Below are 25,231 nucleotides of genomic sequence, written 5' to 3' on the forward strand. Positions count from 1 at the left end.
ATTTCCATACCGCTGAGGATATTCATGAAGGCCCACTTTCTCAGCATTGCCTCTCATCTGAGGGTGGTGATCCTCAGGTTAAATCACCACCAGTCAGCTGAGGGGGAGAGCAACCTATGTTCATCTAGAAATATGGCGATTTTATCTTTATAGATGAGATGGGTGGGGAGTTTGGAAGTAAGTTTGTGGATGACACAAAGTTTGGCACGGTAGTTATTAACGAGGAAAAAGGTTTTAGGCTGAGGAAGATATAGACAGGTTGGTCAGATGGGCAAATCAGTGGCAGAATCATGGTAAAGAACATCTAGTCATTGAGTCATGGTATAGAACATCTAGTCATTAAGTCATGGTACAGAATGTCTAATTATGGAGTAGTGGTATAGAACTTCTAGTCATTGAACTGTGGTATAGAATGTCTAGTTATTGAGTCACAGTGTAAAACATCTAGTCATTGAGTCATGGTATAGAATGTGTAGTCATTGAGTGGTATAGAATGTCTAGCCATTGAGTCGTAGTATAGAACATCTAGTCATTCAGTCATGATATAATACATCTAGTCACTGAGTCGTGGGAAAGAATGCCTAGTCATTGATATTTTCACTAGACTAGAATTCAATAAAAATGTGGAATTAAAAAGTCTAATGATGACCATGAAACCGCTGCCAATTATTGTAAAAACCAATCTCGTTCACCCAATGCCCTTTAGGGAAGGAAATCTGCTGTTCTTACTTGGTCTAGCCTACATGTGATTCCAGAGGTTGACTCTGAAGTGGCCACTCAGTTCCAGGGCAATGAGGGATGAGCAATAAATGCTAGCTTAGTCAGCAATGTCAACATCCCATGACAAAGGAAAAATAAGAACATTTTGGTTGGAATTCTCCCCAAAAAATTTTAAATGTTGAATTCGCAGGAAAACTGGAGTAATTTATGATGTTTCTTTCAATGGGAATTCACATAAGAATTACCGACACTCTGTGCACTACAGAGGCCACCAATTTGAATATCATTAAATTTCAGGGGGCAGGGCCTATTCACACTGGAAAGACTGAAATCAGCAGACCTCTGCACCTGCACAGTGGCCCCAATGTGTCATTCTCTTGTTTGCTGGCCAGCTCAATCGCTGGCCAGCCTGGGATCCCAGCAGTGCTGCCCCCCATAAAACGCCACAGCACAATCGCAGCCCCCCCTCCCCGTGCAGTCATGGACTAGTGCCGAGCACACCACCGCCCCCCACCCCCCCCCCCCCCCCACCACCCCCCTATCGCCTGCCCTGATCTCCAGCACCCCCCATCAGTGAAGATCCAACCATCACCCACCCTGCTTCACCCCCCACTTCCCCTCCCCAACTCCCCAGCTGACCACCTCCCCAGCCCGCCCAAGTCACTGGCCTGACTTCCTCCCCCATCGAACACCAGGCAGAATGGCAATCAGACACTCCACTGATCACCCGTAGGCTCCACCCCCAATAAAGCCCCCTTGGCACTGCTCGGCCCGGTGGGCACCACCCCCTTGCTGCCCAACTCCATGGGGGCACCCGATTGCCAATCTTTCATCCAGCGGGTCAGGCCGCTAGCTCCCCTAAACAGCGCTGGAGTGAAACACCCCAGCGGGATGGGAGATGCTAGTGGGCCCAGATAATTCAGTCCTGGATCTGCTAATAGCATTTAAATTGTCTGTAAAATACTATTTAAATGCTAGCTCCGTCTCCCAGCCGATCTCCAGTGTCGCGCAGACGCCGCCGGAAATTCGGGCCTGGGAGATGCAAGCAAGGCATAAATGCTTGTGGTAACCCTGCGAATCGGCTGACGTGTGATTCTCCCGGCCTACTGTACTAAAATATTAGCGCAGCAGGATGGGAGAAACGTGGCCCTAGTCCATCAGTCTTGGTACAGAACAGCTAGTCATTGGGTTGTGCTGTAGATTATCCAAACATTGAGTTGTGGTGTAGCAGTTTAATTCATCTATTTGATGCACCGTACAGACCTCTAGTACATGTACATTTTTACCTCTACTCAATTATGGAATACTCAGGAAAAGTATTTAACAAAGTATTGGCAAATCAGTGAAAACTATAATGCCTGGCAAGAGGAAATTTGAACCTCTGTGGAGCAAAATTCTACAGACCAGGAGATTGAGTGCCCTACCTGAGTAAAATGCAGCACTGAATGCATAGACGCACATACCCCAGCAGCCCACACTCACTCCCGTGTTGTAGTTCCGAAACGCTTCAGAGTCATGAGGGGCCTTGGGGTCCCCTCCATACACCACTTCCCCCATGAAGTCAGTGTAAAAGAGCAGCATGCCTTCAAATGAGAGCCAGCCTGCAGAGACAGAGCACATGAGGCAATAGACACAAAACACAAAAGTAGGATGGATACCAAGCAGTCAATATCACAGAGAGCCATTGCCTATTTCGCAGAACTGTCTAATTATTCTCAGTCCCCTGCTCTTTTCCCATATTCCACAAATTCCTCCCTTTCAAATATTTATCAAATTCTTTTTAGGAAATTTAATCTGCCTCCGCCTCAACAACATGCAGTGTAGACATTTGGTTTTTCTATGAATTAAACATGTTGCAGCAATTTATTCTATGAGTTTGGAATCCTTCTTGTAGCATTTTTATGTTTACAGTCAGTGGTTGTGGGAGGGCTATCTAAAACAAGAGTGTCCATATTAAAGGAGGTCTCCTGCTGCACAGTCACCAGTGCTACATAGTGCAGAACATTCAGAAGGAAGGATATGGGTACGAGGAACTGGCAGCTAGTGGTGTGGGAGTGGTGCTCAGGGAGGAAGCTGGAACCCAGAGCAGTGCTCAGGAAGGAAGTTTGCCTGTGGCTGGCTGACACTTGTTGGCATCACTGTAGAACTACAACTGGTCTCAGACACAATGAACAGATCAGAGATTGCAAAATGAAACTTAAACTTATATCCCATGCACCCAGCTTTATAGAGTTCATGCCGGAATTTTACCGCCCACCATGGGAATCAGAGCAGTTGAGGGGCAGAACATTGGAAGGTCTGTTGACCTCAGGCAGGATTTTACGATTTTGGGACGAGCGAGGCTGTAAAACCCTGCCCCATGATTCCCATGGGAAGGAAGGGAAACCGTTGCTTGGGATGCTTTAGTTAAGATCAGATGGGTAAGAATGAAACAAGGTGAGGTCAATCGCACTAAGTAGGACAATGGGGGAGAAGCATTGGAGGAGGATGGTGTGGTCATCCGTGTCAAAGGCTGCAAACAGGCTAAAAAGGATGATGAGGGATAGTGCACCACGGTCACAGTCACACAGAATCTTATTTGTGACTTTGGATAGGACTGGTTCAGGGATGTGGGATAGAGAATATCATTGCTGTCCCAGTGGATATGCTCAACCTCTCTCCTATTTCCCAAACCAAAAGAGAAAATGTTGGAAGATCTCAGCTGATCTGGCAGCATCTGTAAAGAGAGAAAAGCACTGGTGTTTTGAGTCCAGATGACCCTTCGTCAAAGCTAAAAGGAATAGAAAATGGGAGGTATTTATATTGTAGAGTGAGGGAATGATAGATGAGTCATAGCCACAAAAACATGGAGAAAGGCTATGAGGTGCTAATGGTAGTCCATAAGAAGAATAGAAGGTGCAAATGGTCAAATGGCAGAGAAGCTGAAATCAGAGGGTAAACTGTGACAGATGAAGATGTGGGGGGTGGGGGGAAATGGGTGGGAGAGAGGGAAGATTGAAAAAAAGGGGGAAAAGGGAAGCATAGAGGGAGAAAAGGCAAGGAAAAGGGGGATAAAATAGCAGAAAGAATGGGGAGGGAAGAAAAATAAAGAGAGACAATAAAGAAATAAAAGGTAGAGAACAGTTAAAAATTAAATAAAATTTTAAAAAGGGTTGAGGTGCAATAGGGCTAATCTTCTGAAGTTGCTGAATTCAATGTTAAGACCGGAAGGCTGCAATGTGCCTAACCGGAAAATGAGATGCTGTTCCTTCAGTTTGCATTGAGCTTCACTGGAACATTGCAACAGGCCAAGGACAGACATGAAGGCATAGGAACAGAATTGTGTGTTAAAATGGCAAGCAACGAGAAGGTCAGGGATCTGATTGTGCACAGACCGAAGGTGCTCAGCAAAGTGATCACCCAATCTACATTTGGTCTCATCGAAGTAGAGGGGACCACAGTGGAAGCAGCGAATGCAATGGACCAAATTGAAAGCGATGCAAGTAAAATGCTGCTTAACCTGGAATGAGTGTTTTGGATCTTGGATGGTAAGGATAGAAGAGGTAAAGGGGCAGGTGTTGCACCTTCTGTGATTGCATGGAAAGATGCCATGGGTGATGGGAGAGGTGTTGGGAATACTGGAGGAGTAGACTAGATTATCCTGGAGGTAACAAATCTCTGCAGAATGCTGACAGAGTGAAGGGAAGATGTGGTTCGTGGTGGCATCATGCTGGAAATGGACCGCATGCCATTGAGGGCCCTGTCAACAACTGTACATGGGAAACCATGGTTGACGAAGAAGTGGAACAAATGTGACGGAGACAAAGGAAGTGAGAGAAAGGGATGGGGTTCTTACGGGATGTAGGGTGCGAAGAGCTAAAGTCCAGACAGCTGTGGGAATCAGTAGGCTTGCAATTGATATTGGTAGATTGTTTACTGCTAGAAATGGAGACAGAAGGTCAAGGAAGGGAAGTGTCTGAGATAGATCAGGTGAAGGTGATGGAGGGGTAAAATAAAGTTCATTTATTAGTCATAAGTAAGGCTTACATTAACACTGCAATGAAGTTGCTGCAAAATTCCCCTAGTCGTCACAGTCTGGCATCTGTTCGGGTCAATGCACCTAACCAGCATGTCTTTCAGATTGTGGGAGGAAATCGGAGCATCCAGAGGAAACCCATGCTGCCATGGGAAGAACGTGCAAACTCTGCACACACAATGACCCAAGCAGGAATCGAACACAGGTCCCTGGCGATGTAAAACAGAAGTACTAATCATTGTGCTACCATGCTGCCAGGATGGAAACTGGAAGTGAAGATAATGAATTTTTCCAGGTCTGGATGAGAGTGTGAAGCAACACCAAAATAATCACTTATTGTTAAGGAGCTGTGGAACGGACCTGGGTAAGCCTGGAACAAGGAATGTTCCACATACCCCATAAAAAGACAAATATAGCTAGGACCCATGTGGGTACCCACAGCTATTTCTTTAAGTTGGAGAAACTGGAATGAGTTAAAGGAGAAGTTGTTGAGACATGGAATGAGTTCAGCCAGGCAGAGGAGAGTGGTGGCAGATGGGAATTGTTGAGGCCTCTTTTCAAGAAAGAAATGAAGAGCTCTCAGGCCATCCTTTGTGGGATAGAGGTGTAGAGAGATTGCACATCCATGGTGAATAGGAGGCAGTTAAGGACTGTGAAATGGAAGCCGTCAATGTGATGCAGGACATCAGAAGCATTCTGGATGTAGGTGGGGAGGGAATGGATCAGAGGAGTGAGGATAGAGTCAAGACAAGAGGAAATGTGTTCAGTGGGGCAGGGGCATGCTGACACAATGGGCCTACCGGGACAGTCCTTTTTGTGGATTTTGGGAAGTCGGTAGAAGCGGGCTGTTCAGGGTTGGGAGTTTATGAAGTTGGAAGCTGTGAAGGAGAGGCAGCCATTGGAAATGAGGTCAATAACGGTGTTGGAGATAATGGCTTGATGTTCAGTGGAGTGGTCATGGTCCAGGGGGAGGTAGAAGGAAGTATCTATTTTCCCCTGTCCCTCCCCATTCTCCCAGTTCAGCATTTACCAGCCTGACATTCAATGACTACTTAACAGACAATGAGAGATTGTACCTAAGAAGTGATTAACACACAGATTCCGCAACGGTTTTGGCATCTGACAGATTGATGAGAACAAGAAAGACGTGGAAAGAGGCCTTTCTGACAATTCTCCTGATCCATTCAAGTCAGTTTCATATTTCATTCCATTCAGTAAGATATTCGCAACCTGCAACAAAATTAAACTCAGTGACTACAATCTGAGCACATCATCATTGCTACACAGGAGCTTGACAGTTCATTTTGCGTTTTTTGAACTTTTCCAGTTTTCTCCCCTCCTCTCCTGAAGGTGCTGACTCTCACTGGGGTTCAGTCCCTCTCCTGAAGGTGCTGACTCTCACTGGGGTTCAGCTCCTCTCCTGAAGGTGCTGACTCTCACTGGGGTTCAGTCCCTCTCCTGAAGGTGCTGACTCTCACTGGGGTTCAACTCCTCTCCTGAAGGTGCTGACTCTCACTGGGGTTCAGCTCCTCTCCTGAAGGTGCTGACTCTCACTGGGGTTCAACTCCTCTCCTGAATGTGCTGACTCTCGCTGGGGTTCAGTCCCTCTCCTGAAGGTGCTGACTCTCACTGGGGTTCAGCTCCTCTCCTGAAGGTGCTGACTCTCACTGGGGTTCAACTCCTCTCCTGAAGGTGCTGACTCTCACTGGGGTTCAGCTCCTCTCCTGAAGGTGCTGACTCTCACTGGGGTTCAGCTCCTCTCCTGAAGATGCTGACTCTCACTGGGATTCAGGTCCCCTGCCTCCATGACATTGATACCTCAATCTAGGCTGACACTGCAGTGCAGTACTGGGAGAGTACTGTAGCCCAGTCTGCCTTCTCTGGTGCTTGTAAAATAATTCCATATTTCTACAAGAAGGTGACTGTGCAACAAAACCCAAACATTGGAGTGTGGACCTTCTTTAATTTGCACACTATTGTTTGCGATATGAGTTGCACTCTCAATATTTATCCCTCACTCAACATCACAAAAAACTCTCTCTGGTCATTATTGCATTGCAGTTTGTGGGAGCTTGCTATGTGGAAATGAGCTGCTTTGTTTCTGTACTGTACAATAGAGTGTGAGAAAATCATGCTTTGTAAGGAAGTTAAATCATGTATTCAAATTCTGCAGCTTTAGCACATGCCTGTACAACTTCAAGCAGCAGTTTAGAATGTAAACCTCAGATTTTCACCAGGACGGAGAAGCTCTCTGCTGTGATGAAAATCCTGGAAATGGCCGAAATCTCTAAGTCACTCGCCTGTACCCCAGAAGATTTCCCATCTTCGCGGGGGCAGACATGGAGTTAGGTTGGGTTCGTGGAAGCAGATAGCCATTTAAATCACCAGCTGACTCCACTGAAGTGGAATTTTGGTAGACCAACAGTGTGAAACACCAAGTGTGCAGGTTAGAACAGGTAAGAGGTCTGAACTTGGTGGATTCCTTTGAATAGCCCGGATACCCCTTTGGAAAGGTAGGATATCCCTTTAGATAGGGTTCCAGGGTCCCTTTGAGAGAAATAAGGCATCCTTTGAGAGAGGTAAAAGTGAACATGATTACGCACTTCTTACGCACAAATCCATTGGAACAGTCCAGCTGTCCGAGTTGCAAGGGAAGTGTCAAAGTTATGAAGGAAGTGTCCAAGGGTACTAGATAAGTTGGCATGGAGGGGGGTAAGACCAAATGTGGTGGGTGAGGTACACTGGTTGGCATGAGTTAGCACAGGAGTATGAGGGATCATGGCATAGGTTGGCATGGTTGGGTCATAAGGAGTGTGTCACTGGGTGAGAGTTGGAGATTTGCTTTATTATAAACACTGTGCCAGAACACAGAGGCAGCTCTCTTGCCCAGTCCACCTCCAACTTGAGCAGCTTCCATATTCGTTATGTGGTAGTGAGCCCCAACTCCTATTTCAGCTCAGACCCCTAGGCTAAAAATCCAATCTGTGGCAGACATTTTTAAAGGTCAATTTCACTGTGATGGATAAGCCCCTGACTCTTCGCACCTGACCTAGGGACAAAACCTGGGCTGAAGTGAACCTTTGTAACCCTAGCTTGTAAATACATGCAACAGTACTGAGCTAGACAAAATGTGGTCAAGTGCCTGGATGTGTATGAATTCCCTTCCTTAGAAATCTTACTTGTCAGCATCTAACACAAAGTATTAGGGATCAATTACGTGCCCTGGCTCAATTGGTTTGTGGAGGAGGGGACTAATTAATTGTTTGTTGCGTTGGAGAGAAGAACGATCCAAAGAGAAGGGATTGATCCTACTGAGGATCTGTGAATTACAGATGTCTGAACAGATCACTCAAGACTAGAGAGACCACAGAAGTTTGAGAGGTCTATAAGGCATATCCAGTCCATTACCAAAAAGTAAATATGAACTGTTAAGCTGTGTTAATTACTGCCTAGTTTGTTAGGTCACATTTTATGCTTAATAAATCTTTCCACTTTGCTACAATTCGATTGTCTTACTGTTGACTTATTTATTATGCCTGAATTCCTGACAGCAGCTGTGCTACAGAAGTACTTGACTACAAAGTGCTTTAGTGAGGTTCATTTCACCTGACGAAGGAGCAGTGTTCCAAAAACTTGTGATTTCTAATAAACCTGTTGGACTATAACCTGGTGTCGTGTGACCTCTCATCAAAGTGCTTTGGATATCTAGTGGTTATGAAAGGTTTTTTATAAATGCAAGCTTTACTTTCTGCTGAAGCTGCAAATTCTGGTTGTGGTGCTCAGCAAGTCCTTCAACCTTGCATACTCACCTCATCAAAATTCCATGGTTGCTTTGACCCCCAGATATACATCTACAGGAATATAAAGACAAAATCCTGCGGCTGTTGAAATCTATGATAATTGTCTCCTGAACCTATCTATACTATCTGTTTAATATCCTTCTCTGTCAACAACTTCTAATACTTTTTGGTAAAGATGTTATTGCATCTTCCCCCTTGGTCTTAACCTTAATTCATGTCCTGTAGAATTTGAATCCCTTATTTACAGGGAACAATTTTACCTGCTAAGAAATGGACCATTTCTCTATTTTTTGAAATCAGAGCAAAACCAAACACTTTAAAGGCAGATACAGCACTAGTTAGATACAAAACAAATCACCCTCTATACAAAGAACAAAGAACAAAGAACAACACAGCACGGGAAACAGGCCCTTCGGCCCAACGAGCCCGCGCCGCCGTCCTACTATCTCAGTGACCTATTCATGATTTTAGTCTACGCCTAACGTGCGAGGATCAGGGAGGTCCAATTTAGGGACAATTTTAGTACCCAATCAATCAGCCTCTATGCTGTAGCAATGTTTCTAATCCCCAGTTACTGACATAACACATTTCCATTTCTCAACCAGTGGCCCCCTAGGATTGAACCTGATGATTTACAGTCATTGATGGTGAATTATCAGTCAATCTTGCGCTACGTATACACCAAACTGGCACCATATTTGACATAGCCTTTCTGAACCTTTGCAATTATCCTAAAGCAACTGACATCAACACATGTAGCTCACTTGTTTTAAGGGCTAGAGATTGCTGCTGTGCGTGATATTTCCCTCATCAGAACGATGATCAACCTTCAGTAGACTCCAGCCATGGCACAGTGCCAGCAAAAGATAGCATAACAATAAGAAACTGAGTATGTAAGATTTTAGATGACACATGAATAGTGTATGATTTTTGTACTTTGGGGGATTCAGTAACCTGAAAAACATTTAAAGCATATGTATAACTAAGGGGCTTCTGCCCAGACTGTGGAATGATGAATCTTTTAAAGATTTTAGTCTCTGTTTAGACCCTGTTATTTCATCTAAGTACCTAGACAGTGAATGTCAACCTGTCCATGGCTATCACAGTCATGCCCTAACCTCACTGGACTTTGAGCAAGAACAGACTGAAGCCAGTGCACCACCAAAACACTGCCTGTTGCTAGTACCATAGCAGATGTTATGTTCATCCACAATGATGTGCATATGACAAGTGGAGTCCCAGAGTAAGTCTGCAGCCCAATACATATATTAAAAATAAATTTTTATATATATATATATTTATTCTGTTGTATAGTGTAGGAAACACAGCAGTAAATACATGCTCAATAAACTCCCACAAGTAGCAACATAACAATGACTGGCAGGATGATCTATTCTTGTGATGTTGATTGAGGGAAAACCTTGGCCAGGACACTGGGGATAACTCCCCTACTCTTCTTTCAGACAATAACATGGGACCTTTTACATTCTGGCTCCTAAATCTCGTTCATGTCCCTTCTTTTCCTATTGATCAAGGTGGTTAGAGTTTCACCAGCCTTGGTTTCTTTGTCTCTTTTTCCTCTTCATTATAAACAATGTGATTATGCAGCAAATCCACCATTTCCTAGTTTCAGTTACAGTATCGCTTGCTTCTGCTTTTAAGAAGCGTGTATTACTTTTAGCGACCTGTTGGCTGAAACTTCCTGCTAGCCATATGAAGTGGGAATCTTTCCTTTGTTTCTTTTGGGTTTTTCATAGAAATAGGTTCCACCTAAGAGAAAAACTTTCACTTATATAGTGCCTTTCACAACCACAGGAAGTTCAAATGTACATCACTTCTGAAAAACACAGCAGCCAATCTGTGCACAGTAAGTTTCCATAAATAGCAATATGATAATAACCACATTTATTATGGTTATTAATAATAACCACATGTTATTATGGTTATTAAAACTATATTTGTAAAATATAGCACTTATGTTAGAGAATGCAAAGCCTGTGATAGGGAGAAAGCGACAGAATATAGCTTTCTTCATTTTTGTGGTTGAAGCTCGTTCTCCATATTTTACTGTCTCTCAGTAAGTAGTACTTGATAGGCTGATTTCAAATGCGTACAATCTCCTGCTTGCAGATGTTTGAACTTTCTGTTGTAATGTTTCACAGCTGGATTGGAAAGTCAGTAAGATCTGATTATGTGTGAGTGTATGGGTTGGAATGGGGGAAGACAAATAGGTAAATGTGTAACAACAAAATGGTTACAGGACAAAGGAAGAGTGATGAATTTAATTTAAAGTCGGGTTGGATCATTTTAAGTCTGAAAGAGCTGAAACAGTAAGGGAGCACAGACATTCAAATTGGGAGAAACTCTGAGTCCCAAAACCAAGGGTGGATTTATAATTCCCCAGGAAGCTAGCCCTTGGGGATTCCAAAGTTCCAGAGGGGAGTCACACTGCTTTCCATATGGAGCAACACTTTCCCAAGTGTTAGAATCAAGCTTTTCCAAATGGACAAGGTGCATTCCACCAATAGTACACTGCTCGGATCTGGAAGGCTTTCCAGTAGCAGCCACTGTCTGAGCTGCCTCACATGGTGAGGGAAGACCCTCCCTCAGAATGCCTGAAAATTACCCAGTCAGAACCAACTCCAGCTCAGGTGTCCTACTCTATTCAGATTATTTTGCTTCTACACCAATAATAGTCTGGAATGCTTTGACTAAAAAGTGTAACTGATCAGAATCCTGAGCAGATGGGCTCTGTGGCTAAAGACCAATAATGTCTGGGTCCAACTGACTCACTCATGGTTTCAATACAACCAAGTAACCACTTCAGTGGGGAGTTAAGTGTTCACCATGTTGGTGTGGGACTGGAGTCATGTACAGGCTCAGGCTGGGTAAGCATAACAGCTTTCATTGCCTAAAAGACATGGTGAATCAGTAGGGACCTTGCAACAACTTGACAGCTTCATGGTCACTTTTCCTGACACAATCTTTTTCCCCTGATTTTTTAATCCAAAATTCTCAAACTCCCCTGATGGAATTTAAACTATTATTCTCAAGATTATTAGTCATAACATAAAACCAAATGATTGTGCCCCTCACTGACTTGTTTACCCCTCGCTCTGCTGGTTAACGTTATGAGGCAGATTCTCTGCATTCACTGTGCTGTTTGTCCCTCTGAAGTATTTGTACCTGTTGACTGAAGGTTACTGTCCTCCTCCGATTGTTGTCACCACCATTTCCAAGGTAGTTGTTCGGAATACTTAAAGTTTCAGGTCTTTTGAGAATTCCTGATGCTGGGTTTCTTGTGGCATCGAGTGAGGCAACCTGCAGGCTCCCTGGATTCTCACTGACCATCAAGGAACCTATTTCCTCATTTTCTATCTCGTCAGGTATCCGGGGAAGACTGGCGCTCAGTGTGTGTCTGGGAAAGCTGATGTATTGGTCACTAGCTCCTGTGTAACAGTCGATGAGGACAGTGTCAATGTAAGATGTCCCAAAGGATGAGGCAAACTCATTAATCCCAGTCAGAGAGCTGTCACGGCTCATAAAACTACCATACTTGGGGGTCAGGGGGCTCAGTGGGGAAATAGGACTGGTCATGCTGGTGTACATCTGTGTGGCATTCTGACTGGCAGTCTGGCCTCCACCTTCTTCAAAAATCATCGGTGGAGAGGGAGGTAGAGCAAGGCTGGGGCTCTTCATCACTTTTTTCCTTTTGCCCTGTGTACTCAGCTGCTTTTCTGGAATGCTGGTCAGTGTCAGGATGGTGGTTATGGTCAGTGTTATTGCAGTGAAAATGTAGACAACCCGGAGCTGACCTCCTAATGCTTTTCCAAAATTTGTTCGGTCCCACTTGATTCCACCGATGATATAACCAAATCCACCTCCCAGACCTGGATCGATTTAAAAGAAAAACATAATACAGCAAGTACCATTCCAGGCCCCAGTGACACAACATAAATGTGAATGGAAGCAAGGGAAAGAGGAGGGCAAGGGCAAGTGGAGCCACAGGGTAATGTTACAACTGAGATGGGAGGAATGCACTGTCTGTCTCTAGCTCCACTACTCCACTAGTATCACCATTTATTTATTTTTTCCCAGCTAGCTATATAGCCAAATATGTGCTTTATCTATGAATCACAAAAAGACTGCTCAATGCCCAGATTTCTTCAATAAACAACAAAATTATTAGTTTATTATAAAACTAGATTCTTCAAGTAGAAAGACAACATACACACACATCTATTCACTCTGCTTTGGGAATGGGTCTGGAGCTTTGGGGCTAGTGTGTTCTTTACCCAGATAGTTGATCTTCTTCCCTCCTCTAAACCAGGACAAACAAGACAAGATCAAGGCAGGACCTTGAGAAGCACCAAGGATCAGAGGGATCTTTGTGTAAGTACACTGGTCCCTTAAGGTAGCAGGTTAGGTGGATAAAATGGTTAAAAAAAGGGATGTGGTATACTTGCCTTTATTAGCCAAGGCACAGAGTTTAAGAGCAGGCTGGTTATGGTGGAACTATATAAAATATTAGTTAGGCCACAGCTGGAGTATTGTGTGCAGTTCTGAAATCCACATTATCAGGGGGATGTAATAGCATTTGGAAGGGTGCAGATAACCTTTACCAGGATGTTGCCTGGGTGGGAGAGATTTAGTTATGAAGAGAAATCAGATAGACTGGTGTTGTTTTCGCTCAGAGCAGAGGAGACTGAAGGTGGACTTGATAGAGATATATAAAAATGATGAGGGGCATACATAAAGTAGACAGGAAGAAACTTTTCCCCTTGGTGGAAGGATCAATGACTAGGGGGCATAGATTTAAGGTAAAAGCAGGTGGTTTAGAGGGGATGTGAAAAAAACCTTTTCATCCAAAGGGTGCTGGGTGCCTGGAACTCATTGCCTGAAACGGGTGGTGGAGGTAGTGACCTTGATAACACCCAAGAAATATTTTGATGTGCTCTTGGAGTGCCAAGGCACACAAGGCAATGGATCAAATGCTGGAAAATGGGATATAAACAGTTAAGTAGTTAGTCTTTGACATGCACCAATGCAATGGACTGAAGGGCCTTTCATTATGCTGAATATGTCTATGACTCTATAAACCAACATGTGATCCTTTTGTAAAGAATCCACCTGGTCAAGAGATTTCCAATTTCTTTAAAACTGCTGAATTACCTAGTCTTGTAAAATGCTGTCTTTTTTCTCCAGGAACTGCAGCAAATAAAGTCCTTTGAAGGACAGTGTCTTTTAAGAAACACAAATTATTCCACAATGTTCTTAGTCCTTGAAGATGAACCACTTTCTGCAATTAAAGTATTTATAATAGTAAATAGAGGGCAGGAAAATATTCCGCTTATGCATTCATGGAATGTCAGAATCATTGACAAGGCCATCATTTATTGCCCATCCCTAATTGTCCTTGAGAAAGTTGGGGTGAATCACTGCAGTCCATCTGGTTTAGGTACAGAAAGGCAATATAATTTCAATTCAGGATGGTATGTGGCTTGGAGGGGAGTTTGTAGCTGGTGCGTTCCACTGCTTCTGCTGCCTCTGTTCTTCCAGGTGGTAGAGGTCTCAGGTTTGGAAAGTGCTGTCGAAGGAACTGTGGCAAGTTGACATTTTGTATGATACACATGTCTGCCACTCTGTACTACAGGAGGAGGGATTAAATGAGTAAGTTAATGGAAGGGGTGCTGATCAAACAGGCTGCTTTATCCTGGATGGTGTCAAATGTTTTGAATGTTGTCGGAGCTGCACCCATCCAGGCAAGTAGCAAGTATTTAATCAAACTCCTGGTTTGTACCTCATAGATGGTGGAAAGGCTTTGGGGAGTCAGGAGGTGATAACTTACTACTGAATTCCAAGCCTCTTACCTGCTCTTGTAACCACAATATTTATATGGCTGGGTCAGTTCAGTTTTTGGTCAATGGTAACCCTCAGGATGTTGATGGTAAGACTTTCAGCAATAGTAGCGTATACAGATGTCAAGGAAGACAGTTATATTCTCTTGTAGGGATAGACATTGCCTGACACATATGGCACAAATGTTACATGTCAATTATTAGCCCAAGCCTGAATGTTGCCTAGGTCTTGATGAATGCAGACACACTGGGCTGAATAATGTGCCGCACCTGGAAATGAGTGGTATTCTGACTTCTAGGCCTGTCATTGGCATGTGCCTGATAATGTGTTAGTTGCTGGAATCTTGGGAAGTGCTGGGAATGGGGAAGGGGAGGGAAATGGGGAAGAACCAAGTTGGTGTTAATTGAAGGGCTGGTGCAGGAATAAATCATACTGGGATAAACTCTGCTTGGATCCCAGGGTCTGACTGGACCCCAAAGCCTGACAGGGTTTTTAAGCTCATGAAGTGAAGATGATGATAATGGGTTGAGACACACCTGCCAGGAGGGCATGGATATTCAGGCCTCGGTCCTGATCCTCTGGGCAGCAGACATCCATCATGTAGGCGTGGCTCGGGTTGTCTGCTGAGTCGGCACTGAAATCCATTAATACAACACCACAGATAGTCAGAATGATGCCCCATTTGTGATTGGTGACTGTGTCAGCAACAACTAAACCAATGTCCTGGCCATTGAGTAGCAGCGAGAGGCCAATCAGTGCACCTAGAACAGAACAAGATGGAAATAGGATCAAATTCAGTGCAGAAACAAATCCAAATCACAATCAAACCTGGAACGGGGCAACATGGTAACAGGACCTAACCAGGGCTGTTATGTATTAATATCAATTCTTCAATATACAACATAAAAACTTACGATTAGGGCTTCAAACAGTGCTTGTGAGCCACCAGAGAGGAGGAAAATTATCAAAAAAGTCTGGAAAGACGACTTAGAGGAGAAGTTCTTTGCATGTGCTCCAGACACAACTGGCAAGGTGGACGTGAGTAACAATTCTCTGAAGAGCAATTAGAGAGCTGATTGTATTTATAAAGGGGCTGAAGCTCCAGATGTTGCCTTACAAGAGAAAAAAAATCAAGGTAGTGCTGAAAATGTGTTGCAAAGTGTGCATACAGGGAACCTCCATCAGTAAGAAATAGCAGGGGTTTTTAGCGCATGGATCCTTTAATGAAAATGTGGAGTAATAAAGTCCTATGTGTGCGTTAAGTTGATTGGCCATGCTAAATTGGCTCTTGGTGTCAGGAGGACTAGCAGGGTAAAAACGTGGGATTAAGGCCTAGTGGGATTGTTGATGGGGTAGGCTGAATGGGTTGAATAGCTTCTTCTGCACTGTAGGAATTCTATGATTCTATGACAGAGCGATTTAGATTCCATAGAAGAAATCAAGAAGACTCATAGCTGTGTTAAAAAGACTTGCAGAATATTGAGAGTTTGATGATTTGTTGAGTGACACAATTCGGGACAGATTTGTCTATGGTCTGCAAGATGAAGCAATGGAAACATTTGCTAACTGAGAGTAGCCTTACTCTGAAAAAGGACATGGAAATTGCTATTTCAATGAAGCCAGAGTCAAAGAGGTTTACAGCCATGGAAACAGGCCCTTTGGTCCAACTTGTCCATGCTGCCCTTTTTATAATAACCTTAAGCTAGTCCCAGTTGCCCACATATGGCCCATATTCCTCTATATCCATCTTACCCATGTAACTTTCTAAATGTTTTTTAAAAGACAAAATTATACCCGCCTCAACTACTTCTCTGGCAGCTTGTTCCAGACACTCACTGCCCTGTGTGAAAAAATTGCCCCTCTGCACCCTTTTGTATCTCTTCCCTCTCACCTTAAATTTATGCCCTCTAGTTTTTGATTCCCCTACCTTTAGGAAAGATGTTGACTAGCTGATCTATGCTCCTCATTATTTTTTAGACCTCTATAAAAATCACCCCTCAGCCTCCTACGCTCCAGAGAAAAAAGTCCCAATCTATCCAAACTTTCCTTATAATGCAAACTGTCAAGTCCCAGCAGCATTCTTGTAAGTCTTTTCTGCACTCTTTAATTTAATAATATCCTTTCTACAATAGGGTAACCAGAATATTCCAATTGTGGCCTTACCAATGTCTTGTACAACTTCAACAAGGTGCTCCAACTACTGTATTCAATGCCCTGACCGATGAAACCAAGCATGCCAAATGCCTTCTTCACCACTCTGTCCATCTGTGATTCCACTTTCAAAGAGCTATGAACTTGTATGCCTAGATCTCTTTGCTCTGTAACTCTCCCCAATAGAGATCCATTAACTGAGTAAGCCCTACCCTAGTTCAATCTACCAAAATGCATCACCTTGCATTTATCCAAATTAAATTCCATCTGCCATTTGTAAGCCTACTGGCCCAATTGATCAAGATCCTACTGGCTGCAAAAGAAGCTCAGCAGCTGAGTTTGTTTACTCAAACACAAAAAGCTGGTTGAATCAACACAGAAGAGTTCTGAAATTCGTACATATCACCAAAGTGAGAAGTCAGAGGATTCAGCTGCAGAATGCATAGTATGCAGAAGCTGTGGCAAAAAGAGGCACGTAATGTTTAAATTTAAAGTTTATTTATTAGTGTCAATCAACCTAATCAAGCCCCACTCTGAAAATCCCCAGTGGAAAACACTAAAATAATATAACAGCATTAGCCCAAATTAAAACAAATATTTTAGCAATTAAGATCAATTATGCTGCTGTAGTAACAACACGTAGGCTGCTGGTTACAGACATAACGGCACCAATATTAGAACAAAATCCTGCATAGGAAACATGATGCAAATTTTTTTTTTTTTAAAGACACAGTATCATCACACAGTCATCAAGAAGGTTGGATCAGTAAAGATTTGTGGATACTTCAAAGTCACCCTAAACCTCACATTGATGACCTATTTGCAGGATAGGCATGCAGCCAAAATTCTTTAAAAAAAGATCTAAGCCAAGCTTACTTACAAATAAGTGTAGACTAGATGTCACAGGAACTTCTGACAATGGTGACACAATGGTTTGTTCCGGTACCGAAAAATACCATTTGGTATACATCAGCTCCAGCATTGTTTCAAAGAGCAAAGGATCAGTCCGAGTGGACTGAGCAGAGTCCACTAGTCACTGGAAGAGACAAAGTACATCTTTGTAATTTGGATGCCATTCTTCAGAGAATGGAAGACTATGGGCTATATGTCCACAAGGACAAATGCAAGTTCTTCCAGTCCTTAGCTGAAGAATTTGAGATACGTGATTGACACCACGGGCCTTCACGAATCCCCTTTGAAGGTCAAAGCTATCACAGTGGTGCCTGCGCTCAGGAAAGTAAACATAGAACAGAATTAAACTAGGAGCTGGAATGAAACTAGGATCAAAACTGGATGTGAACCAGCATGTTCGAATAACAGGCATCACAAGAGAAACAGACCAAAACCTTTTGAAAACAAAGCAGCATTACTCATTCACCACATCCCTCAACACCATCTATTCACCTTCTCCCCATTTCTCTCACTACTTTCTCACAAACTATTTAATTGCCTTGTACCCATTTACTTTCTGTTACAATGTCCTCCCCTGGTGATTTATTCCCTACCTAATTATCCGCTGAATCAGAATGTTCCCTGAAGTCCATCCTCACTCCTAATGTTCTTCTGTTTAACTGTTTTTCCAGGTCTTGAATTCTTTTATCTCCTGGAACTAATAACATATTCAAATCTCTCGATTCCTTCATAGTACCCATTTGGTCACTTCAGAAGACGCAGCCCAAAACCATGAACCTTTCCTTGGGACTGAGGTACTTCTGGGAGGTTCCAACTCTTTGTAACTCACCGATTGCAAGAACCAATATGAAGGGTCTGCGCCGGCCAAAGCGTGAAGAACAGCTGTCACTCCAGGCACCCAACACAGGCTGAACCAAGAAACCTGCAACCACAGACAGACAGGTGATGAGACCAGCAAATAAGCCACAGGAAGTAACTCCGACCCCACGCATCAAATGCCGTCATAATATGTAACACTGTCCACCCTCACAAATACCCACACAGTATATAACACTGAAATGCCTGCAACAAATACCCCACAGTATATAACACTGAAATACCTGCAACAAATACCCCACAGTGCATAATACTGAACTACCTCCCACAAATATCCCAACAGCAATGCTGCACATTTTCAAGGTAAAAAGTCTGACAACACCAGGTTTTAGTCCAACCGATTTATTTGATAGTAAACTCACTAGCTTTCGAGGGGATTCCCTCTTCTTCAGGTGAATGGAGAGTTCTGGCCTCAGTATCGGGCAATGGGACTCTGTGAGAACCTCTCTGGCTACGTCGAGGGCATCCTGAAACCCATTGTACAAAGAACCCCCAGCTTTTGTCGCGACATTAGGGGTTTCCTACAGAAACTCAGCACACATGGAGCAATTGAACCAGGGACACTCCTCGTCACAATGGATGTCTCGGCGCTCTACACCAACATCCCCCACAACGATGGCATTGCTGCAACTGCCTCAGTACTCAATGCTGACAACTGCCAGTTTCCAGATGCAATTTTACAACTCATCCACTTTATCCTGGACCACAATGTCTTCACCTTCAACAACCAGTTTTTCATCCAGACACACGGAACAGCCATGGGGACCAAATTCGCACCTCAATACGCCAACATCTTCATGCACAGGTTTGAACAAGACTTCCTCACTGCACAGAATCTTCAACCGATGCTATACACTAGATACATTGATGACATTTTTTTCCTTTGGCCTCATGGTGAACAATCACTGAAACAACTATATGATGATATCAACAAATTCCACCCCACCATCAGACTCACCATGGACTATTCCCCAGAATCAGTTGCATTCTTGGACACACGCATCTCCATCAAGGACAGTCACCTCAGCACCTCACTGTACCGCAAGCCCACAGACAATCTCACAATGCTCCACTTCTCCAGCTTCCACCCTAAACATGTTAAAGAAGCCATTCCCTACGGACAAGCCCTCCGTATACACAGGATTTGCTCAGACGAGGAGGATCGTGACAGACACCTCCAGACGCTGAAAGATGCCCACATAAAGAACAGGATATGGCGCTCGACTCAGATCGACAGTTCCGATGCACCACAGTGAAAAACCGCACCGATCTCCTCAGAAGACAAACACGGGACACAGTGGACAGAGTACCCTTCGTTGTCCAGTACTTCCCCGGAGCGGAGAAGCTACGACATCTTCTCCGGAGTCTTCAACATATCATTGATGAAGACGAACATCTCGCCAGGGCCATCCCCACACCCACACTTCTTGCCTTCAGACAACCACGCAATCTCAAACAGACCATTGTTCGCAGCAAACTACCCAGCCTTCAGGAGAACAGTGACCACAATACCACACAACCTTGCCACAGCAACCTCTGCAAGACATGCTGGATCATCGACATGTACCATCATCACACGTGAGAATACCATCCACCAGGCACACAGTAAATACTCTTGCAACTCGGCCAACATCGTCTACCTGATACGTTGCAAAAAAGGATGTCCCGAAGCATGGTACGTTGGGGAGACCATACAGACGTTACGACAACAGATGAATGAACATCGCTTGACAATCACCAGGCAAGACTGTTCCCTTCTTGTTGGCGAACACTTCAGTGGTCACAGGCATTCAGCCTCTGACCTTTGGGTAAGCATTCTCCAAGGTGGCCTTCACGACACACGACAGCGCAGAGTCGCTGAGCAGAGACTGATAGCCAAGTTCCACACACGAGGACGGTCTCAACAGGGATCTTGGGTTCATGTCGCACTATCTGTAACCCCCGTGACTCGCCTGGGTTTACAAAACCTCATTTACTGTACTGCCTGGAGACAATACACATCTCTTTAATCTGTGATCAGTGCTCCTTCCACACACATTGTCAGCCACTTTACGACTTGAACAGCAGGTTAGGTGTAAAGATTTGCATTCTAATCAGTAATCTCTAAACTGTCTGTGCTTTATACGCTCTGTCCGAGGCCAGAACTCTCCATTCACCTGAAGAAGAGGGAATCCCCTCGAAAGCTAGTGAGTTTACTATCAAATAAATCGGTTGGACTAAAACCTGGTGTTGTCAGACTTTTTATTGTGTTTACCCCAGTCCAACGCCGGCAAAGCCACATCATTTTCAAGGTTACATTGTACTGCAAATGTTCTACCTTTGCCACTTTATCCACTTCTCCCTTCGTTTTGTTCTAACATTCTTTCTCCCCTCATGCTCTTTCTATTCTTGTCTTCATAAATGAGTACTTTTACCCATTACTAAGGATACTGCAACATCATTGTGTTTGTGACCATCATGAATGTCATCATTTAGGTGGAAGCCATTTAAGTATATGAGGCAGAACGAAATACAAAATTATGCAGATAGGATGGTGACATGGAGAAATGGGAAGAGCCTCCTGTAGACTAAGAACAATCCTGGACCAGTTGGCCCGGATGAACTACATTATCAGTCAGAAATCTGAAGGGAAATAGAAAGAGAAATAAATAGTAAATAAACCGAGCGTGAGCGAAGGAAAAAGACAATACATGGACCCTATTGACCCCTTCCTACAATTATGTGATACACCCAAATAACATGTCAAAAGCACTGAAGTGTGTTGGGACATGCTGAGGTCTTGAAAGGTACTTTAGAATGGAAATAGGATGATAGGAACAGGATGAGGCCAGTTAGTCCCTCAAGTTTGTTCCACCATTCAATGAGATCATGGCTGATCGGTAACCTTACTCTGTATACCTTCCTTTGCCCTATGTCTCCTCCCTTAATATCTTCAAAAATCAAAAATTAATCTTAGGTTAAAAATTAACAATCATCTATCATTTGCGGAAGAGAGTTCCATACGTCCACCACCCTTTGACTGTAAAGGTGTTTGCTAATTCCACTCCAGAAAGGTCTGGCTGTAATTTTTAAACTCATAGTCTTACCAGAAGCTCGCCAACCAGTAGAAATTGGCTCCCTCCATGTACATGGGTCCGGAATTTTAGTGGCCCACCCGCCACAGGAATCAGAGTGGACGAGGGGTGGAGCACAGGAAGGTCTGTTGACCTCGGGTAGGATTTTACTTTTCAGGATGAGTGAGGCTGTAGGTTCTCACCCAGGGAATACAATTCTAGTATGCTTAATCTCTCCTTATAACTGAGGTCTTGAAAAGTGCTTTAGAACTGGAAATAGGACCACAGGAAGTATCAAATCTATACTGCACTCCCTCCAAGACCAATATGCCTTTCCTAAGGTGCAGTGCCCTTACTGGGCAGAATGTCAGATGTGATCTGACCAGGACTTTATATAACTGAGGCATTCACTTGCTTTCTAGTTCCTAGATATAAACACCACCATTCCTTTTTGATTATTTTCTGTACTAGTTCATGACACTTTCGTGAGCTGTATACCTGGACCCCCAGTCTCTTTGGACCTTCACCGATTCTAATTTTTCACCATTTAGAAAATACCTTGTTCTATCCTTCATAGCTCCAAAGTGAATGCCCTCATCTTTATCTATATTTAAAACTATTTGCCACTGTTTGACACTAGGGCAGCAGAGTAGCACAGTGGTTAGCACTGCTGCTTCACAGCTCCAGGGACTTGGGTTTGATTCCCAGCTTGGGTCACTGTCTGTGTGGAGTTTGTGCATTCTCCTTGTGTCTGCATGGGTTTCTTCTGGGTGCTCTGGTTTCTTCCCACAGTCCAAAGATGTGCGGGCTAGGTTGATTGGACACGCTAAAATTGCCCCTTTGTGTCCTGAAATGTGTAGATTAGTGGGTAAATGTGTAGGGATAAGGGGGTAGGGCCTGGGTGGGATTATGGTCAGTGCAGACTCGATGGGCCAGATGGTCTCTTTCTGCACTGTAGGGATTCTATGTTTTGCCCATCTGCTTAATCCATTAATATTTCTTTATGATTCAATGCTTCCATTTACAATATTGCCTTTCTTTGTGTCATCAACAAATGTTGATAAGTGACTTTCCATCCCATTATCTAAGTCATTACTGAAGAGGATGAATAGTTTAGACCTCAACACTGATCTTTGTGTGAAATCACTAGCCACATCCTGTTAATGAGTGTATCTGTCCATTATCCCTACTCTCTGACCCCTATTTCAGCAAATTTCCTAACCCTGTCAATATGTTGCCTTTGATTCCATGAGCTTAAACTTCAGCTAACAGTTTCTCACCATGGACTTTATCAAACATGATGTAGAAGTCCATACAGTTAACATCCAAGTCATTCCCCTGTGCACTATTTCAGCCACCTCTTCAAAAAATTCAAGTAGGTTCATCAGCTATGGCTTACCCTTTGCAAATCCAAGCTTTCCCTAATCAAGGATTTGTCACTCCTGGGTACCAGAAGTCTTTATTTTTAGGGGATATATTGCCTCCTCAGTACACAGCATTTGTCCAGACTGAGTCATATGTTCTTCCCACTGTGGCTAGTCCAACGTCAGAGCGAGACTCCACTGAGTAACTATACATATGTGGCCAAATGGGCCATCTAAAATGGCGATTTGTAAAGCACTCTGGGACAACAGGGCGAGAACTAAAATGACAGGCTGCAACCTAAAGACAGAGACAAACAGGCTATAATCCTGATGAGTGAATAAACAGGATATGGGTCATTTCTAGGATGGAAGAGATTTTCTGGTCACACAGTTGTTTCATCTCCAGGATGAAAGAGACTTTCTGGTCACACTGGATTGTTTACCAGACATGAGGGCACCATGGCCCCTTGTTTTGGGGAGAAGGTGTTAACTCTATGTGCCACCAGCACCTACAGACATGGCTGTTGGGGACACACCCAGAGATTGGTGTGGTATCACCCGATTGGGTTTTATCGATCAAGTCCTGATTGATTGATTGGCAATGGCCAAAAGGGGCATGAAACCCAACAGGTTATAAAGGGTGCTGCGCAACCAGGAATCTCTCTCCCTCTGACCCCACGAATGAGCTACAACAACATGAACATCGCCAGCGATGACCAGCACGAGGAGAGTCAGCACATCCGAGAAGGAAGGAAGGAACAAAGCCAGAGTACCAGACCATACCAAAGGAGCAGACAATACATAAGAACATAAGAAGCAGGAGCAGGAGTAGGCCATCTAGCCCTTCGGGCCTGCCCCGCCATTCAATAAGATCATGGCTGATCTGAAGTGGCTCAGTTCCACTTTCCCGCTTTCTCCCCATAACCCTTAATTCCCTTGCCTACCAAAAACCTATCTACCCGTGTCTTAAATATATTTAGCGAGGTAGCCTCCACCACTTCAACGGGCAGAGAATTTCAGAGATTCACCACCCTTTGAGTGAAGAAGTTCCTCCTCAACTCCGTTCTAAACTGCTCCCCCTTACCTTGAGGCTGTGCCCTCTAGACCTGTTGTCCTTTGAGCAGGAAGAATCTCTCTACCTCTATCCTATCCATCCCTTTCATTATCTTATATGTCTCTAAGATCCCCCCTCATCCTTCTAAACTCCAATGAGTACAGACCCAGTCTATTTAGTCTCTCTTCATAGTCCAACCCCCTCATCTCCGGTATCAGCCTAGTGAATCTCCTCTGCACTCCCTCCAAGGCCAAAATATCCTTGCGCAAGTGCGGCGACCAAAAATGCAGACGACTACTGAGACCAGTGCACAGATAAAAGCCAGTATCTGCTTGGTCATGCAAAGTTAAGTCAAGATCTTGTATTGGACTTGAACTTTAGTATTTTCCTGTAAGCTAACTTATCATTGATTGGGTGGGTGATTATTGATTGTGTGGATTTAAATAAATATTGGTTGGACTAACAAGCTGTCTACTCGCAGTTATTTGTCCACCATATAAGGATTAAAACAGATTGTGCTGCAGGCACAATACATAACACCTCTGAATATACACTGAAAAAATGTACCATACCTAATATGGGACTGATGAACCAAACCATGCTGTACAGTTCATCTGGCAAGCCCATCTGTAGGAGGATAGGAGTGACATAGGCTGTCTCCATTGCATAGCTGAACTCAATCCCAAACAGAATACATCCATTGAAAAGCAGTTCCAAGAAGGAATGTCGCGGCGGGATCTCACTGAAATCAATGAGCTCAATGGGAATTGGAGTATTGGGGGGAGGAGGGGGGGAAGGCCGGATGAACTTCCTTCTTTTGGGATGCCGCTTGTAATTGTTGGCACGGTGGCTGATGTGTTGGGCGGTGGAATGGGGGAAAGCACAAGCAGGGGGACACCAGTTTGCCTGAGAAGTTGGATTTGGAAACAGTGCATCACTGGGGGTGGTTGCGTTTGGGGAGGTCATTGTGTCGTCCTGATACCTTCCTTCCAATTAGCTTCTTTCTGCAGAGAAAAGATAGAGATCTGTGGGTTATGTACATGGTAATTCATTCATAAACTGCTCAACAATCCAAGCTACATCATCTGACAGTTTCCATAGCCTATGCTGCAGTCCTGCTGATTTGGAGGGATTGAAGAGGGGAACCTCCCCTCATCATGCATTTTCCAGCTGTGTCACTGCTCTCTAAAAAGAGAAGACTGAGGAGTAAGCTGATCAAGGTCTTTAAATGACAAAGGGGGACATAGGATAGACAAAAAAGAAAATGTTTCCACCTTTGGGAAGACCAAATTAGGGACCATAAATATACAATAATCACTAATAAATCCATTCGGAAATTCCAGAAAGTGCCTTAAACTAGAGTTGTTAGACTGCGGTATTGACCATCATATATTGGATCAATTTATGAGGAAGATGGATAAGCATAT

At 43.9% G+C, this 25,231-nt stretch overlaps 1 protein-coding gene across 6 annotated transcripts in view; it reads right to left on the reverse strand.

Moving 5' to 3' along the window:
- The window catches only part of slc45a1 (solute carrier family 45 member 1), a 37,257-nt gene that overhangs the window by 9,044 nt on the left and 2,982 nt on the right, over positions 1 to 25,231 (reverse strand). For 5 of the 6 annotated variants that reach the window (XM_080215022.1, XM_080215017.1, XM_080215018.1 and 2 more), the window contains exons 2-7: positions 24,377 to 24,808; positions 18,287 to 18,379; positions 14,931 to 15,155; positions 11,722 to 12,425; positions 5,812 to 5,965; positions 2,145 to 2,321 (exon numbers count right to left, since the gene is read on the reverse strand). In XM_080215022.1, coding sequence (XP_080071148.1) covers positions 2,145 to 2,321; positions 5,812 to 5,965; positions 11,722 to 12,425; positions 14,931 to 15,155; positions 18,287 to 18,379; positions 24,377 to 24,770 — 1,747 coding nt within the window. In that variant the 5' untranslated portion in view covers positions 24,771 to 24,808. The remainder of the gene's footprint in view (positions 1 to 2,144; positions 2,322 to 5,811; positions 5,966 to 11,721; positions 12,426 to 14,930; positions 15,156 to 18,286; positions 18,380 to 24,376; positions 24,809 to 25,231) is intronic. The other variant, XM_080215021.1, reaches the window with a different exon arrangement.

Source organism: Carcharhinus amblyrhynchos, chromosome 30, assembly GCF_965287045.1.
Source record: "Carcharhinus amblyrhynchos chromosome 30, sCarAmb.v2.hapA, whole genome shotgun sequence".
NCBI classification, from domain to species: Eukaryota; Metazoa; Chordata; class Chondrichthyes; order Carcharhiniformes; family Carcharhinidae; genus Carcharhinus; species Carcharhinus amblyrhynchos.